Genomic DNA, 17,647 nt, shown 5'->3' on the forward strand with positions numbered 1-17,647 from the left:
CTGGTTAGAGTTGATGTGACGTTAATGGGTCAAGATTCCCGCACTTGCCCGTAGAAATCGATTGGAATCGGACGCTATCACGTGGGTTGCCTGTACGTGACACCGGTGTTCGGTTACAAATTTCTCCCAGAGAAGTTGGATCGGACCAATGTCCCAAATTTTTGATAGAAAATTATGACTTGAACGTCCTGTTATCGTTTTGACGACAAATGATTTAAGGCTACAAGTGACGCGTAATGTTAAAAAGTAACGCTTATTAAAGCTCCGTGGAAGTGACGAGGTTGACTCATCTTTTGGCTTCCCCTGATACGAAACCACTAGTAGTGATTAAATGTGTCATTGTATTAATAATTGTATAGAAAGTCTGTAAAAGTTAACGACTTGCCCATTACAGAGAAGATTGCCACAAAACCCAAATGCACATCCGGATTTATCGCACTGTGACAGTTGAGATGGCTTACGCCAGCATAGAATCTGTTGTGGTGTAATTTCTACAGAAAATTAATAGAGGTTTGAGTTTTTACGAAACAAAAGTGCTGTATCAACCAAAGAAAATGTCACGTGTGTATTAAACCTGCTTCTGTGAAACAACAGTGATAGGTCATTTTTGGTTATAATTTCATAATAGGTCTATATTGACATAATTTCTAAACCTAATATCGTTTGCCAAAAAAATTAAAGAATTAGCCAAGCTCTTTGCTTATAAACTACTGAGAATTGTAGTTTTAACGGTAATAATAAAAATAATAATAATTTTATTAACGTCTCACGTTTTAAAGAATAAAACGCACCCTACTAAGAGATATGAGAGACTAAAACCTGTGATACTACATTTAAAATTCATAAAAGTTCTTTAAAATTATTACTTACCAATAAAACAAAAATTGGCAGTTTTAGCAGTCGACCCAATTGATTATACTCAAGTTATTCACAGGTGGGGATTAAAAGAAATCTGCTGAGATGCATATACTGTTACGCGAACAGTAGGGGCATAATGTAAAGAAGGGATTGAGGGAGAATGAGCTGATAAGCTCTATGAGTGATGCCATTCTATGGAATATGTATATTTCCCATGATGTGTGCTTTAAAACCCCTACCTGTATTTTTTCCAAACTTTGATCAAAAGCAAAAACGCTTGAATATCTCATCACCAAAGATTTTTTTCATCAAAATTAGCTAAAGATTAAAGAAAACAACTTATCTAACACTTACAACATTAAAGCAACTAACAATGTATTCAACTACGAATTTTAGAGCAGCTTCGGCGTCATTTGGTTAACATACACCATAAACTGTATATTATAAAGGCTAGACACATATTATCCATTGAACGACTATAGCACGTACACAACATTTGGAACGTAAAAAAACTGAGTTCACCAAGAACATGAATAAAATACAAGCTATCCCGTCTTAATTGATTCTACACTATCTTGAAACTTTCTAACTAACTGTAAACAAGTATGGTGCTCACTACCAGGTCCAGGTTTGCTGAAAGAGAAAAAGGGTGGAAGAGAGAGGAAGTTAATTTGCCAAGGATGCACCAAAAATCATTTCTGAAATGCTAGGGCGTTGGCTGGTTCCATTTCTTCCGCGTTGACAAGGGAAGTTTTCTGTTTGGTAACTTAATTCTTTGGGAAAGCAAAATTGTCTTTTTGTCTTTGATAGCCAACTATACTTTTAAGTTGACGTTGTTAAAATGTACAAATCATAGACTGACCTAGGTGCATTGGGATTTCTGAATGCCAGAAGATATGGGCAATTACACCTGAATGCATATCTTAACGGTTCCCCAAAACCCCCAATGTCCATTCTTTTTAATTTAAAGCCAAAGGTCTGTGAATATCTGTAAGTCTGTGTTCACAGGGTAATAACATCGTGTACACGAAGCATGATGGAATTAAAAAACGGAACATTTGGCCTCGCACGCAGCCCCGGAAATTAAAATAAATGATTGCAATTAAGGACATTCTGAAATTTATGACACATAATTCTGTGAGTCCTTTAGTGTTGCTTTTTGTCTCGGGGAAAATGGGCTGGCTTTGCCATATTGTTTTGGTTATGAGTAGTAGTAGTGGTACGAGTGGTGGGTTGGGGGTAGTTGAACAAGGGCTCCCAATCCATCTGCCCGCCTTGTTGTTGTTGTTGAAGCCGCTGTAACAGGAATGGAAGTCCGCCAGGAACCGTAGTCCGCTTCCCATTACTTTGTACAGGTGACATTCGTTCCATATTCTAACCCCAATACTCCAACTAACCCTAACCTGTACAATTTCAAATCATATGGGACCCGGACATCCTTTCCTAGGACTTCCATTCCTGTCACATCACTACCATGTTTTATTTCACAAGCAGGTAAATTCAGACGAGAAAAAACAGTCAGAAAGCATATAAGTCCAGGTTCCAGCAGTGTTGTACCTCAGTGGTGTGGCAGTGAGTCGGTCAGCTGTCCTGTCCCGATATCAATATCCAGCTGAATTTTCATCCCATCCTTTCCAATTAGTGACCGTTTCAGTCTACCAGTAACTCAAATTGTACTTTATTTTTCCCCTTAAAAATATTCTTTGCCCATGCAGTGCACTCTATCATGATAACTACCCCTAAGGTTGGTTTTTTGAACTGCACCATGAGAAGTGGGTCCATGTATTCCTCTTCCGTTGTGCGAGGAAAGTAGTAACCCTCAAATCCTCTCTTTGGCCAGTACTGCACTCTGGACGTCAACAATTCCTGGTCAACAGGGTACTAAAATAACAAAATTTACATATTGCAACTAGGAAGTGTCACATTTTGATTATTCTTTTTTTTTTTTCACAATGAATTACTCCATACCTCCATCCAATACGGTGATTGTCATATGAAGGACACACAATAAAAGCACTTGAGTGCTTGTCTTGTGTGTTTGTGTGTGTGTGTGTGTGTGAGAGAGAGAGAGAGAGAGAGAGAGAGAGTTTTACCCACCTGTCCAGTACAGGTAACTGGGATATCTCCTGGGAGTGGAAGATCTAATCCAGATTGGTTCAATTGTCTGACCATGTTGTCATATTCAATGTCTGTTTTAACGTATGGATCGGGCGTCCAGTGAACAGGCTGAAAGAAATCAACGGTGAAAATTCCAAAGTATCTGTAACAAAGTCCTAACAATTTAGACCTCCCTCAAGGAAGATTTTAGAATCAACCCCATATACTGGCTGATAAAGGATTGTTTTTTAAAGGCCTTTTGTCCAATATGTAACATTTAAGGAATAAAAGGGTAAATGAAATACAGACTTCGTTTCTGAGCAGTTTTCCAAAACCTGACTAGTCAACGGCAAATTGGCAAAACAATATCTACTTAGCCAAAATAACTTCTTTTAGCTTTTGGGTAAAAAAAAACTCATGAAAGAGTGGGTCTAGTTAACCCTGGCCCGGACTTAGCTGCAATACCCTAGCCCCTTACCGCAGAGAAACGCAATAAAATACATGGTGCTCCCTCTGGATATCCAAATTTTCTGTTTTCTGTACATTTCTCTCCCAGTTTGTCGATGCTGAAGATACAACTCTTGCCTGGTTGCGCCCCGGTAGTATCATTACAGTCTACGAGATTTGCCTTTGCTTTATCTGATAACTCATCTAGATCATAACCTGTAAAGTGGGGTAACAGTCGTGATCCTTCAATAAAGACTATGTGGAGGATACAAAAACGGAGGATCGGAAATTAATACATCCAGTTTCACAAATATGTTCCTAAATACAATTTCAGTAAAAATGAAACATGACACATGCAAAGATCGATTTAAAGTGGTTTGTTTAGATGGAAAGATATTGTTCATTTATGTCTAAATGTGTTTGTCTAAATGTCTTTAATTAATTTAAGTTTGAATTAAGGCAGTCTATCTAAACTCATTCCCGTATTCTAATAATTTGCCACAATTATAACTGTTTTTCTCATTTAATATTGGTATGAAATTGAATATTGCTTAGTTTCTGGCACAATTCCACAGTATGATGCAGTACCTTTAAGAACGCCCTGGATAAGATCAGTGGCAGTTTTGAATGTATTTTCTTGCTCTTGGTCGTAACGAATGAGTGTTGACTTCTCATCTTCTATTCCCCTGGTAATAAGCTCCAAGCTGGCTGTGAAAAGAAAATTTACAGGATTGAAACATTATAATATATATACGCACATTACATGTACGTTACTTCAAACAATTCATATTATAATTCATTACTCCAAAAGTATGTTACAAGTATTTTGATGTCAGAGGGAGGCAGGGGAATACCCAATGAAGCATTACTATGCCGAAAAGAAAACCTAACTGCAGTGTTCTCTTTTTTTTGTCACGTGCAAGCACTTCCTCTCTCTCTCTCTCTCTCTCTCTCTCTCTCTCTCTCTCTCTCTCTCACACACACACACACACACACACACACACACACACACACACACAGAGAGAGAGAGAGAGAGCGAGAGAGGGAGAGAGAGAGAGAGAGGGGGGTTGTGTAGTCTATATTACCTATTACCTCACCTTCAGCTTGGTTTAACAGCAATCCAAGTACGACACCTATTACAATGACAGCAATCACAACGAGCACTACAGCAGCAACAACAATAATGAAGATAACCACCCTCCTTTGTCGCTTCCTAGCAGCGGTGTCATCTTCATCTGACTTTGTCTCTGGAGGTCGGTCAGTGTCGTCTCGAAAAGGCTGCAGCTCCGCACTGTCTGGCTGAGATGACATAGCTATTCACAAATTGGTGTCCTATATTCTGAGAACACGTTAAGTCGTTTGTGACAACTAGCGTTTAGAGAGCTGTGACCTGTCTGCTTTTTCACCCTGAGAGTTACAGGTGCTCGGTTTTTAACCCTGTTTAACTTCACAGTATTAAACTGTAAGACAATCTGGTTTAATGCACTGTTCTGGATTGTGGGTGCTCCTCTAAAATTTGCCAAGTTCCCTATAAACTTGTGCTGTTACCAAGGTGAAATGACGTGCAGTGCGTTCTTTGGAATCGGTGTCGGTTGGAAGGCCGTATACTCGATGCGATCTGCGCGTATTCCCTTTCAACCACGACCACTATGCAGACTATAAGTTGTATGTGGAGTGGAAAAATTTTATGTTCAATTTCCAAAATACGTACTCTTGATGGCCCTTTACATCTAACCTTTGCACGATATGAAATGCTCGTGTAAGGAACGTAAGCAGTCAGACGCTAAGCGTTCGCCACTCCCCGACGCCGTTACAGAAGAGTTATTTCCAGTTAATCATCTTTTCAATGCCCCGTTGACCCAGTCGTCCCGCGTCTATTTTTCGTTGTTTCTGTCGAGCAGCTGTCGGAAGAGGCTGAGAAAAAAGAGACATCAATTATGATGCGGGGCGGCGAATTACATGTAGCGTTGACCTTAGATGGAACTCTAGTGAAACTCTGCCATTTTAGTACATTATTCTGAATGTAATTAGTGGTTGAGTGTTTAAAAATGACACTTGAGTACTCAGCGTTTTTTCTCTTTCTTTCTGGTCTATTTATTTGGTTGTGAAAATAAAAAAGAGTGATATAATATAATATAATATAATATAATATAATATAATATAATATGTCGGCAGCAGTTTTGTTTCCATCACGAAGGCAAATGTGATGTAGAACTTCGTTTCAAATGCTCACAGTTAAAGTTACATCAAATTATGTAGTTCTACTGTATTGCCCTATTTTTTTCACTTCTCAGTCACGCACGCACGCACACTTTGTTATATCATCATAACCCCGTATCCTTCATATCTTTACGACAACTTAAATTTCAACGTAGTGCGTAGTCAGCACTATTTATGAAAAAGAATTGGGACTAAATCCAATTGCCTGGAGTGCGATATTTAACCCGCCTCATATCTTCTTTTCATCTCTCCTCTACATATATCTTATCCCCTCCCCATACCCGTACCACGTTGCTTTGACATGTCAAATAATCCTTTACTTACCTTTCTTGAAAAAATTGTTTTCTTGCAGCTTGTCAGTGCGGCTGGGTAATTACGATGTCTCCTTTTGGTTGTTTGAGAAGGGTTAGCAAAACAAAAATGCCAATATGACCTACATTGACGGGCGTATGCTTTTCCAGAACGCATAACAGGCGTAACATTCTTGAATATGAAAAAAGTCAGCGATAGGTGCATTTTACCATAGAGGAGTAACCAGAACTTTATGAAGGTGTTACCTGTGTAAAAGGAGCATCGTGTTTTGTTGAACTCATAAATCAGCGCCTTTCTCTGTAAGTTTTGAGTCGCGGCATGCTGGGTGATTTGAGGATATGGTGATTGCACTTGGCGTTTTGTCTGTTTGCTTAGTGTCGATCCCCGGTTCAGATACTCATTTGCTCTATCCCTCACAAGAAGGGAGCATCTTACTTAATATCAATGCTGGATCTTTTTTCACCTTACCTTAATATGCTGTATTCCAAACATTCCTCTAAAACTGTTTCTGTGTTTGTTATTTTTCCATATCTTTATTTATAAATTAGTACTAAACTTGAATTTTAATCGTTTTTTGGCGATTATGTTTAATAAACCAAGCTGGTGGACTGACTATTTTGTTTCATATTTAGATTTATACCATTTAAGAGTTGAAAAATAATAATTTTGCGAATCAAAGAGTTGCAGAGTTGATGCGAAAGAAACTATAACCACAGGGACATAAAAGACATACATTTGGAATCCGATATGGTGGCATATTTCAAATTATCCGGATGCAGCGTATAAAACAAACCCTTTTCATGATTTAAAATATGTTAGATTGTTCTTTTCAAACTTCGTTCGCCAGGATATATTTTTGCAATAAAACCAAATTGTATATGGAAACAATATAGGCTCACTAAAAATTTATCCTTGTCACAAGAAGATGATAAAACCATCGCTTTTAAATGCTTTTTAAAATCTATGTGTGAAAATAGAGTAATAGTAAAAAAGCTTTACTTTCTGATAAAATAGTTTGGCAAAAGTCAGTGATAATTTCTTTTTCGTTACACTGTTCTTAACGTAAATAACTTAAATGTTCTGCAGTCCAAACTAAGCACTTTTGCTTAGGTCAAGAAAGTACATACAGTAAACTGCTGATTATTGTTCCTAGAGCCCTGCTTAAGAGGCTGTTGTACACCTGTGATTCATTGAAAGTCACGTGATCTCGCAGCACGCCCCAGTAAACCACGTAGTACGCTATAAATAAACACTTAATCCCTAGCCTATTAACGTGTGGCCTAGATATTCGTAAAAATGGCGGAAAACCTTGGAGCAGATAAGAGTAGTTTACCGTCAACCGGGGCGCAGAGTTCGGAAAATCTCCCAACTCCGACCAAGAACTCGCCCTCGCAGCTGAGGAAGAGATACAAATACAGTTTGATCGCGGGGATTATAGTTGTAACATTGATCATAGCAGCTGTGGTTGGGTACACCGTAGGGAATGCCTTTAAATATCACGGACAACTTCGACAACAAGGTAGGCCTAAATGAGTTCCCTCTAGATAGCATGGCGTGCTATCGTATGTTTCGATAAGACGGAACAGTTTGAATGTTTTAGTGATCAGCTTAGGTTTATCTGTGTTTACGTAGGTACGCAAAACTAATCACGTTGTTATAAGTTTGATGGGTCCTTGTTAGTGGGTCCTTGTACTATATTAATGACATTTGGATGCAGCTAAAAACCCAAACATTAAGTCGTTGTAGAATGTTAATAGACATTACCCTATTAAAAGTTAAAAACTCAAAAGAAAATTATTTTAGACAAAAGACAGCCATAAAAGGTGGTTTACAAATTGGTCTTTAAAAGTTGACATTGAGTCAGATAATGGCCCACTTAGTGCAAGCAGTGAGGTATACCAGGAAGTTAACTTGTCACCTGATCATTTTGTATTATCGCGAGTATTAAATATCCATTTGTATTGGTTCAGTTTTTAGTAACCAAGTCTGATTCACCTGTCGAGTACAACATTTCTGTAGATAGGCCTATCTTTTAGCACAGGGTTATTCATGTTGCCACCGTTGTGCCTTTTATCAAACTCTGAATTTCGAAAATTCTCTTTTCAAACTGAGCTTTTTTACTGGGAAGTGGGTTTTTTTTATCTATTTAATTGTGTTTTTACTCCGGATGCCTATTAACAGAAAATTTCAAAAATGAAATTGATTTTTTACTGGTGTTAAAATGTTGAAGCCATCATTAGATGTATTTAGTCACTTACCTAATGAACATTCATATTAGCAGAGTTTTAATACAAGTATGTTATAAAAAGGGCTTGGGGCCCACTAAAATTTAATACGACTTTAGTACAGGTACTACTAGTGATACAGGTAGTTTCGTCAAATTAAAATTATGTTCGGAGGTACATTCCATTGTGCCTAAACATACTTAGCTGACTAACTGGTCTTAGTTCATAATTTGAAAGAACGAAAAGAAAATCTGAAAAACTACGACTAGTATTGAGATATTCTTTTTTTCTCCCACCTTCCATTTTTATCAAGTTATCAAAGAGGGTGTGATCACTTGTTTTAGTGGATACAGATCGGGATACTATAGTTGTTGGGGTCAGCCTGAAATGAATCAAAACAATCTTGACCACAAACAACTTGCTCTCGGAATTTTCAAAGTAGTTCACTGACGCAAGCAACAAAGGAAATAAAACGGTTTTATAAAATGGCACACATTGGTGTTTAAATGTCTATAAAATTGATGAATAGTAATGTGCTTAACACTCCATTAGGCGTTAAGTCAGAATATCACACGTTGTATTTGACCCAGTGGTCACGGCTTCCACTGTTAGCACGTGCATTTTCCAATATGTATGTTTAAAACACGAATTATTACCCACAGCCGAAAGATTCCACGCTAGTACCTTTCTCGAAACGTCCTTTTGTATTGTCTTGGATTCTGGTGAGGTGCCTTCGAGAGACACATATAGCTATGAGATGTCCCTAAAATCTGAAGACAGCCACTAAATCTTCATTATTTACCACTGAATATTTACCTGTGATGCTTAATGTTAATTTCCTCCTATCATAAAACAAGACATTCCTTTAATGGATTTCCAAGATTTAGAAATAGCACTGAATAAAATAAATTTCAAGTCCTTGTTACTTTATAGTTTGCAATATGATACTTGCAAGGTAGGGTCATAGACACTATCAGTATCCGTGGTTTTCACTTGCCATGCTAGCAAGTTACGATCTAAAACCAGCAACGCTAACTTGACAACGCCCGTAAGTTGATACTCTTACATGCCTTCACCACTGCAACGCGTTCTTGCTGTTTTATTCGCTCTTGAGAATGATCGAAAGCGTCTATTTTCGACAACGGTGTAGATAAAGTGTTATCTGTTTACATTATAAGATAAACTCACCAACAAGGCAAAATAATCCGACCAGTAACCTCTCTCTTTAAATTTTAGTTTGACATTTAGTTTATTTTGAAAAAAATACGAAAGAAGTCACATATAGTTATCTGGAAAGAGCTAGAGTGTATCGTGAAGATATAAATTAATCAAAAGCCTGGTAGATTAAACGTAGCTAGAAGTACAAGGAACAATATGTAATGTTTCTAACGCATCCCCTTTTTTTTCACATCTGTATTTTACCCCATTTTTAGTTTAAATTCATTTAAGGTGAAAAATATCCCAGTTGCGATGACCATTATTCAGTCATTTTTAAATTATCATCAACTTGTTTTCATAGCATTCATACAGTTCACTTGATTGGGAGATGGTAAGGATATAAAAGAAACAAAAAGCAAACAGGTGCGTGATCGTATAACATAAACAGATGTGATTAACTTTGAGCATGTCTTTATTTTGTCTTGTGCCTGACACGTAATGTAAAATACACATAACTCAAAATGGAAACAGAAGCCAAACGGTACAAGGTATATGTCTCCCTGTTTACGTGACGAATTCAGTTCTTTATATATCTTGATTAAAGGCAAAGAAAAAAGAATATTGCAGGCGACTCCTTGTGAATTCACTCGACAAAACCGCCCCAAAGTAACCTTATAGTATTTTTTTGTTTGATAGCTGATTCAGTTTGAACAAGGAACGAGGGGTTTCATGGTTTGAATTACATATTACATCCATGAAGGTGAATTTACCTTGAGCTCAGTCGACATAATGCCAGAGCCTTGTGAAATCGGTTTCAATTCTTTCCATCTTTTTAATAGAAATACAGCATCAGACGCTCATCGAAGAGGGTGGCAAGGGCAATGATCATGGCAGCGATGTAAATACCCTGGCCTAATTTGCCATTGGGTTTGATACGATCTCTGATAAGAAAAGTTAGACGAGGTAATAAGTATCTCTGTTTCTGACCTTCTTATAAATATAGGCGATGAATGTCAATTAACTCGGGCACCTCTTTAAAATTTGGGAGTTTTTAATTGGTACAACTACTATTACAATTATTTTTCATATCACTTAACTTTTGAGGTTGCCATAAACAGCAATAAAAGAAAATTGGTGATCTTAACCACAACGAAGAGGTAAAGGTTAAAAAAAAACTAGCCAATGCTTGCTCCTCCTCCACCCATGCTATATAATGTTTTATTATTGTGAGTTAAGTATTAATACCGCCTAGGACATTCCTATCACATGTGGTCAGCTAGTGAGAATGTTTTCTACAATGTCAAGTATGTGGTGATGCCCTGGTAAAACAGCAGTCACATTCTCAACCGAGATTCTTAATAGCTCATAAAAAGCCACCAGTCAAGGACATTAAAAGAGGGTGGTTAGAAGTGTTTTTCTAAAAATGAAGCAGTTCGATATTTCCTTTTTCTATTTAGGGCTAATGACAATCTTGTTATTTTTACTTGTCATATTTCATTTTTTTTATACAATTTTCAGCATTGTGAAAAACTAGGCATTCTTTCAAAAAAAAAAATACGACATCAGATTTTCAAAAGTATTTCATGTATAAAGACGAAGAAATCGTTTGATTTTTGATGGTAAGAAAAAAATTAATAGGTCTTTTTTGTCGGCCCTTAGTGCAGGCAGTGTTTTTAAAATATAGTTTCTTATAAAATACATTTTTCAAGATAAAATTTCACATTGATTCACATATAATATTGACTAATTTCTAGGTCTTCTTCACTTCCCTGCATATGTCGAAGATCCAGAGTCGACTTTAATCCTTTTTCGGTATGGAAAACCGTCCTCCTTTTCTGGATATACAGATCAAATAGAGGGGGTTTTACGAGGTAAGTTATAACATGTTCAGCATATGAGCAGTGAGCTCGTTAGTTCATCGTATTTTCTATAAAACACTTATATCATGAAATACGGCGACCGCGAGAAGAAAGTCAAGTATCGGGGGAAGCTTAAAATGTAGAGAAGAAACTTGACTGTGTAGAAAAGGTCAAAAATCCTTGTCAGGAAAAACAACAGCGCTTAAAACGCTTCCAAAATTATTTATTCTATATTCATACAGTACTACATCTCATGTAAACCTACTGTCACAGGTGCATGTTGTGAACTAGTAACTCTCGGTATTTCAGAGGTAAATCTTTTATCCTTGCGTAATCGTGTTTCCCCGATACGTCCTTGAACTGTCCCGGTCCTAGGTCTGAATTACAATCCAATTCATTATGATAACAAATAAGTGCATAAAGGGTCCTAAAGCAAAGTGGTGTCATTGAACAATACTGCCAGGAAAGACAACAGCGCCTAAAACTCCTCCACAATCATCCGAAACAGCCATGCCGCATGGCCCCGATTTTTCTTCTCCCCCTTTTTGTGATCTCCCAACCCAGGAGAGCTTAATTCTCTGACAACTACCCCCTACTAAGAAAAACATTTACTGTTTTTCAATTAATAAATGGTTAAGGTTACAAACACGGTAATAACCCTTTTACAACTCTATATAAAACGTCAACATGTTCATCTACACAACCAACACATTAATTAGTCTGACGACAACCTCTTAACTGTGTAACACTAAAAAAAAAAATCTTAACCAATAACAGTAAACAGCTTAACTACTTAACTACTTTAGTTTAACATGAACTCTTACTCTATAATAAACTTAATAACTACAATGGAACTCTTGAAACAACGACCACTTCTTCACTTACAAATGTGAAACTTTATATAACATCTAGCACAAACATCATATTTAACACAACCTACTGAGGTAATCTGCACCCACATTATCTGATCCCTTAATGGCTTCAACTCTGAAATTATTCCTCCCCTTGACTGGGGACCCACTGTGTGTCTCAAGGTATTGCTCTGCTAACCTGGTCATCTCATCAACAGTCCTTGGCTTCCTTTCTTTTAAGAACACTGACAGTTCATTGGAGCATGTCGACATGAATTGCTCTCGTATGATGAGGTCATTGAGGCTTTCTACTGTATCTTCAACTCCTGAGAGTTCTTTCCATCTTTGATAATATCTCTTCATCCTAGCAACAAATTGAAACACCGTTTCCCCACTGTCAGGTTTACAGCTTCTGAACTTAACACGAAACCCTTCTTCGGTCAGCATATATCTCTTCAACAAAGCTACTTTCAAGTTGTCATAGTTATTAGCTTCCTCGGCTGGCATACTAGAATACGCCTGCAGACCTTTACCAGTTAACAATGGGCTTAGACTCACTGACCAACTCTCTTTTGGCCACTGCTGACTAGAAGCAAAGCGTTCAAAACGATCTAAAAATGCATCCATGTCATCTTTATTTTCATCGAATGCAGGTAACTTTGGGCGTGGCGCCTTAACACTTGTTTCACTTGAGGTACTTGCACTGAATTTGGTCTTCTGTTCGCCCAATTGTACCTGGAGCTTCATCTTTTCTATTTCCATATGCTCCTTCTCTAACGCCCGCTGCTGTTCTTCTCGCTGAAACTTTCTGTCAAGTTCTTGCTTTTCCATTTCTAATTCATGGTTTAATCTTAACACTTCCAATTCCTGTTTCTTTCTTTCATCTTCACGTACACGTGCTCTCTCTTCACGCTCTAGGTACTGTTGTTCACATTTTGCTACATACTCTCTCAACTGTTCAGCTTCATACCCTAACTTCTGACCATCACTGATGTATTTACTCGTATCCATGCTGTAGGATGTTTTTCTAGCTGTCTTTAGGAAAATGAATATCTACTCAACTAAAGAGTGCTACGCACCACTCTACATACAACAGTGCTTTACTAAATCACTTAAGTATATTTAGCACTCTATCAGTCCTATGTCACCACACTGTATCACTACAGCACACTACCACCTACATGTACTGTTACTACACTTCACTTAATTACACTCATGTAATTTAACACTGTTGAATATATCCACACACCGTACTGCTTGTAAAGTAAACACAACTAAAGGTAACACTAAATAATCATACCAACACATTACTTCTCTTTGTAATATGAACACTACCATTACGTACAACTGTATTACTGCTAACCACTGTTAGGCAGTACCAACACATTACACACTTTTGTAATGCACAACACTACTATAAGGCACAACTGTATTACTGCTAACCACTGTTAGGCAGTACCAACACATTACACACTTTTGTAATGCACAACACCACTATAGGGCACAACTATATTACTGCTAACCACTGTTAGACAGTACCAACACATTACACACTTTTGTAATGCACAACACCACTATAGGGCACAACTGTATTACTGCTAACCACTGTTAGGCAGTACCAACACATTACACACTTTTGTAATGCACAACACCACTATAGGGCACAACTGTATTACTGCTAACCACTGTTAGACAGAACCAACACATTACACACTTTTGTAATGCACAACACCACTATAGGGCACAACTGTATTACTGCTAACCACTGTTAGGCAGTACCAACACATTACACACTTTTATAATGCACTACTCTACGGTCACTGATAACATTTAAGTGTCAGTTGATCAACTTGAATAAACACTGTCAGCTGCATGGGCTATAACGTTCATTACACCAGTCCACATCCAGTATCACATGGCACACAACTGTAGCTAACGGTATGATAGCATATGTTCCAGTCAGTTCGTTTCACTACACTGAGCATCGCACAGTTATTATAGTTATCAAGGCTGCAACTCACGGCACATGTTGATATCGGTTGTTCCACAGTCAGCATCGTTCCGCTGTCTTTATTCAGCTCCCGGACGAGCCCCCAAATTGTCAGGAAAAACAACAGCGCTTAAAACGCTTCCAAAATTATTTATTCTATATTCATACAGTACTACATCTCATGTAAACCTACTGTCACAGGTGCATGTTGTGAACTAGTAACTCTCGGTATTTCAGAGGTAAATCTTTTATCCTTGCGTAATCGTGTTTCCCCGATACGTCCTTGAACTGTCCCGGTCCTAGGTCTGAATTACAATCCACTTCATTATGATAACAAATAAGTGCATAAAGGGTCCTAAAGCAAAGTGGTGTCATTGAACAATACTGCCAGGAAAGACAACAGCGCCTAAAACTCCTCCACAATCATCCGAAACAGCCATGCCGCATGGCCCCGATTTTTCTTCTCCCCCTTTTTGTGATCTCCCAACCCAGGAGAGCTTAATTCTCTGACAATCCTATTTATTTTAAATCCCATAACACTGCGTTGTTAAGCCGATTTGGATATCCACTCCTTCTCATCTGCATCAATACTAAGATTAGAGATAATTTGGTCATCAATATTGTTCAAATTAATAAATTCCTATTTTTAAAATCGGTGTTTGTGATGATAATTTTATTTCACGCCAAGGCTATAGCCCAGTCAACCAAAGCAGTGACAACGTGCAGCTCTGTATCAGCGGTCCTCCAGACCCCCTCTCAGGAAGGGTGTGTTATTTCCCATTACGGAACCTCGGGGGGAGCTGCACGAGACAAGAAGACTACGGTTTTGACGAAGCTTCACCTTGTGTGCTTTTGATGCTGAATGGGGTACGTTTGCACCATGTTTAGAATGCGAAAAAGCGTTGCTACGAAAAAGCAATGCGGTTGTCTTTTTTCCGCTTTTTGACATTTTTCTTGGATCCCCCCTACCAAATGACATTTAATAATTCGTGAAAACTTTCCTCAAGCACAAACAAATGAAATTCAGAAGCTTACATTATGTAGATCTGCGAATATTTTTATCTGATCACGACAAAGGCCCTTTCCAACTAAGCTCTCCCTATTTTCGACGCGTATATGATTATTATATTCCATTACCCGCATAGTTCTGTTTCGTACTGTTTATTTGTAGCAACTATATCAAAATTCAGCTCAGATAGATTTAAACAATATCGCGGAGACTGGAATCATAACCAGATACACAATGAGCACATTCCGATGCGTTTTTCTCAACAATACGATTCTGAAAAGATATTTATATCACGGGAAGAGTGTGCTTGTGGATTGATACGGAGGTCGTAATTTCAGTATTTTCTTAAACCTCTACATTTCCTCGATTTTTGTATCCTTGCCATTGTGAAAAGAATTGCTCAGTGAAGAAATTATTTTGATTAAACATTTTTTATCGCTGTCGAGTAATGTTTGCACAAAACGTGACATGGCCTCTTTTAACTCGTTTCAGCCGGAAGAATGGACGCCTAATGGGTATACAGAGGATACAGTACCGAAACCTTCCAGAGGACAATACCAAACCAATTATTCAATAGGCTCTTGGGAAAGTTTTGTTGGAGTTCGATGTGAATTTGAGGTGTGTTTACACAAACTTGAGCGGCGTTGATTTGTTGCGTATAATGTGAAAGAAGTGGGAAAATAAATTGTGATAGCATACCGTCCTTAAAACATTAATCATTTCACGCTACCCTACAGACGTTATGTTAGCATGCTTTTATGACGTTTTTTGTTTCAGCAGGTTTACAAGTTGTACGTCGCACAATCAAACATTTCACAATTTATTTTGTATACAGCTATGCTTTCGATTTGTCTACCAGTATGCTAGGCATTTTTTCCCATTATAAAATCATAGACATAAAAATTACAACCTCAATGTGTTATTATCCAGTATGGGGGGGGGGGGGGGGGGGGGGGGGTAACAAGGTTTTTATCAGGGCTGTTTTTTCTACATTTAACTGTTTTAACTGTATTACGAGAATTGTCGTTCAGGAAAGACTAACGACTTTATGGAAAATGTTGAGAAGTTACGTGGCTCAGCTGCATGTGCATGGTGGTGTATCTCTAAGTGTGCCATAGGAATTTTTCATTGAATAAAAGCCCTTTCCTTAATTTTGCAGGAACCTGCCGATATTGAAAACGGCGGACCTATTAGTTTTTATCCAGCACATGGATTCTCCACCAAATATTTCCCGTTTCAAGAGGCCAAACACTACAGATCTCCACTGGTTATGGTTAAATTTGACAAACCAAATCTTGGGGTACTTTTCAAGGTCACGTGCAGAGCTTTAGCGCGAAACATCAACCCTGGGGACAAGCGCTTCCAAACGACTTTCAGCATCAGAATTGATTAAAGATTTGTTTATCAAGCATTTATTGACAAAAATATTACACGCGGGTGAGCTTTGAAAAAGCCTTAATAACTCGTAAATATGCAGTCAACTTCTCATTCAGTAAGTATTCAGTTATAAAAGGAGGTTGTAGTAAAACTTTTAATGGTTAGTAGCGTGGTATGTTGCCAGGAGTTTTTTTTTATGAATCCGCCCATGATATGTGAATGAGAAAGTTATGTTTGAAGAAATTAAAAACCCCTTCATATCAAAATTGTATATTTTGGGTAATTAAACGTATTTTTATAAATAAGTTATATGTCGATAATGGGATTGTGCCCCCAATGCGACAGGGACTTGTATAGCAATGCGCATCTTGTTATTGTGAAAAATATGTGATAGGGTCACTTTTGATAAAGCGTTCCCATCTTCGTTTTAGATATAACCAACCAACCATTCGCATGGCAAACGTCCAATTTATGCAATTGCTATTTTAGCATAATGAAGTTTTTCTAATTGTTGACAAACCGATTTTACCTATGTCATATTTGCCTTGTGGAACCCGGTTAAATTTGCATGCACTGCAATGAAATCGGACGCTGCATTTAGTTGTACACTGCCCGTAAAGATGCCTTTGGTCAACATGTGTGACACCAAACTTCGTCACTCTCTCAGCGACGCCGAACAGTCTGTTTATGGCACTGGGAAAAAGCAAGTGTGTCATAAATTCTTTTTGTACGTAATGGTAAATTCAAGTTTTCATTCAAGGTGCTATTTCGTGTTTTTCATAACTTGTAGGAAAGTATATGCATTTTATTATGATAATGCTGTTAAATAAGGCTACGATAGATAAAGAATAAAAATTCCTTTACGATGCTTACTCGATTTAGTGACTGTATTAGCGTTCCAGTCTGTTTGAAGACTGCTAGGTGTACTATTACAACTAGACTGGTAAAAAATCAAGATCCCCTTATGACAAAAATTTAAATTAGTTACTGTTTTAGTTTATATATCTGTCCATATTGTAAATGTTAGTTTTATATACTTTGTTGGTTGAATTTTAAGTTTTAAATATTAAAACCAGTTTTAGGTGAAACTGAAGTAAATAATCCAAATCTGCAATAATTGACTGCATGGGTTTTCTCTGCAAGTGATTTGTATTGAAAATTAATTATTTTTTAAGTTTTACAAAAATAAAATCTTGCAAATTGTGGTAATAAATGAGTCTGATTCTATGCAAAGAGGAAAACCT

At 37.6% G+C, this 17,647-nt stretch overlaps 3 protein-coding genes across 3 annotated transcripts; 1 reads left to right on the forward strand and 2 right to left on the reverse strand.

The window, feature by feature from the left end:
- Nucleotides 1–550: 550 nt before the first annotated feature.
- LOC106156532 (sodium/potassium-transporting ATPase subunit beta-2) lies at nt 551–6,123 on the reverse strand. The gene is made up of 6 exons (XM_013531811.2): nt 5,947–6,123; nt 4,500–5,316; nt 3,991–4,110; nt 3,434–3,618; nt 2,956–3,084; nt 551–2,739 (listed from the first exon to the last, which is right to left on the reverse strand). The coding sequence occupies exons 2-6, from the start codon at nt 4,711–4,713 to the stop codon at nt 2,509–2,511; spliced, it is 879 nt and encodes a 292-aa protein (XP_013387265.1). The 5' UTR covers nt 4,714–5,316; nt 5,947–6,123; the 3' UTR covers nt 551–2,508.
- Nucleotides 6,124–7,181: 1,058 nt separating this feature from the next.
- Nucleotides 7,182–17,630, forward strand: LOC106156550 (sodium/potassium-transporting ATPase subunit beta-2). Its single transcript, XM_013531842.3, has 5 exons — nt 7,182–7,453; nt 11,072–11,188; nt 14,706–14,884; nt 15,519–15,644; nt 16,186–17,630. Exons 1-5 carry the CDS (start codon nt 7,231–7,233, stop codon nt 16,417–16,419), a joined length of 879 nt encoding a protein of 292 aa, XP_013387296.1. The 5' UTR covers nt 7,182–7,230; the 3' UTR covers nt 16,420–17,630.
- On the reverse strand, nt 11,383–14,524 carry LOC147762897 (uncharacterized). Its single transcript, XM_087008440.1, has one exon. It carries the CDS (start codon nt 13,036–13,038, stop codon nt 12,103–12,105), a length of 936 nt encoding a protein of 311 aa, XP_086864566.1. The 5' UTR covers nt 13,039–14,524; the 3' UTR covers nt 11,383–12,102.
- Nucleotides 17,631–17,647: the final 17 nt, after the last annotated feature.

This window comes from Lingula anatina, chromosome 3 (genome assembly GCF_051362555.1).
Source record: "Lingula anatina isolate TDL-2025a chromosome 3, LinAna3.0, whole genome shotgun sequence".
NCBI lineage: Eukaryota > Metazoa > Brachiopoda > Lingulata > Lingulida > Lingulidae > Lingula > Lingula anatina.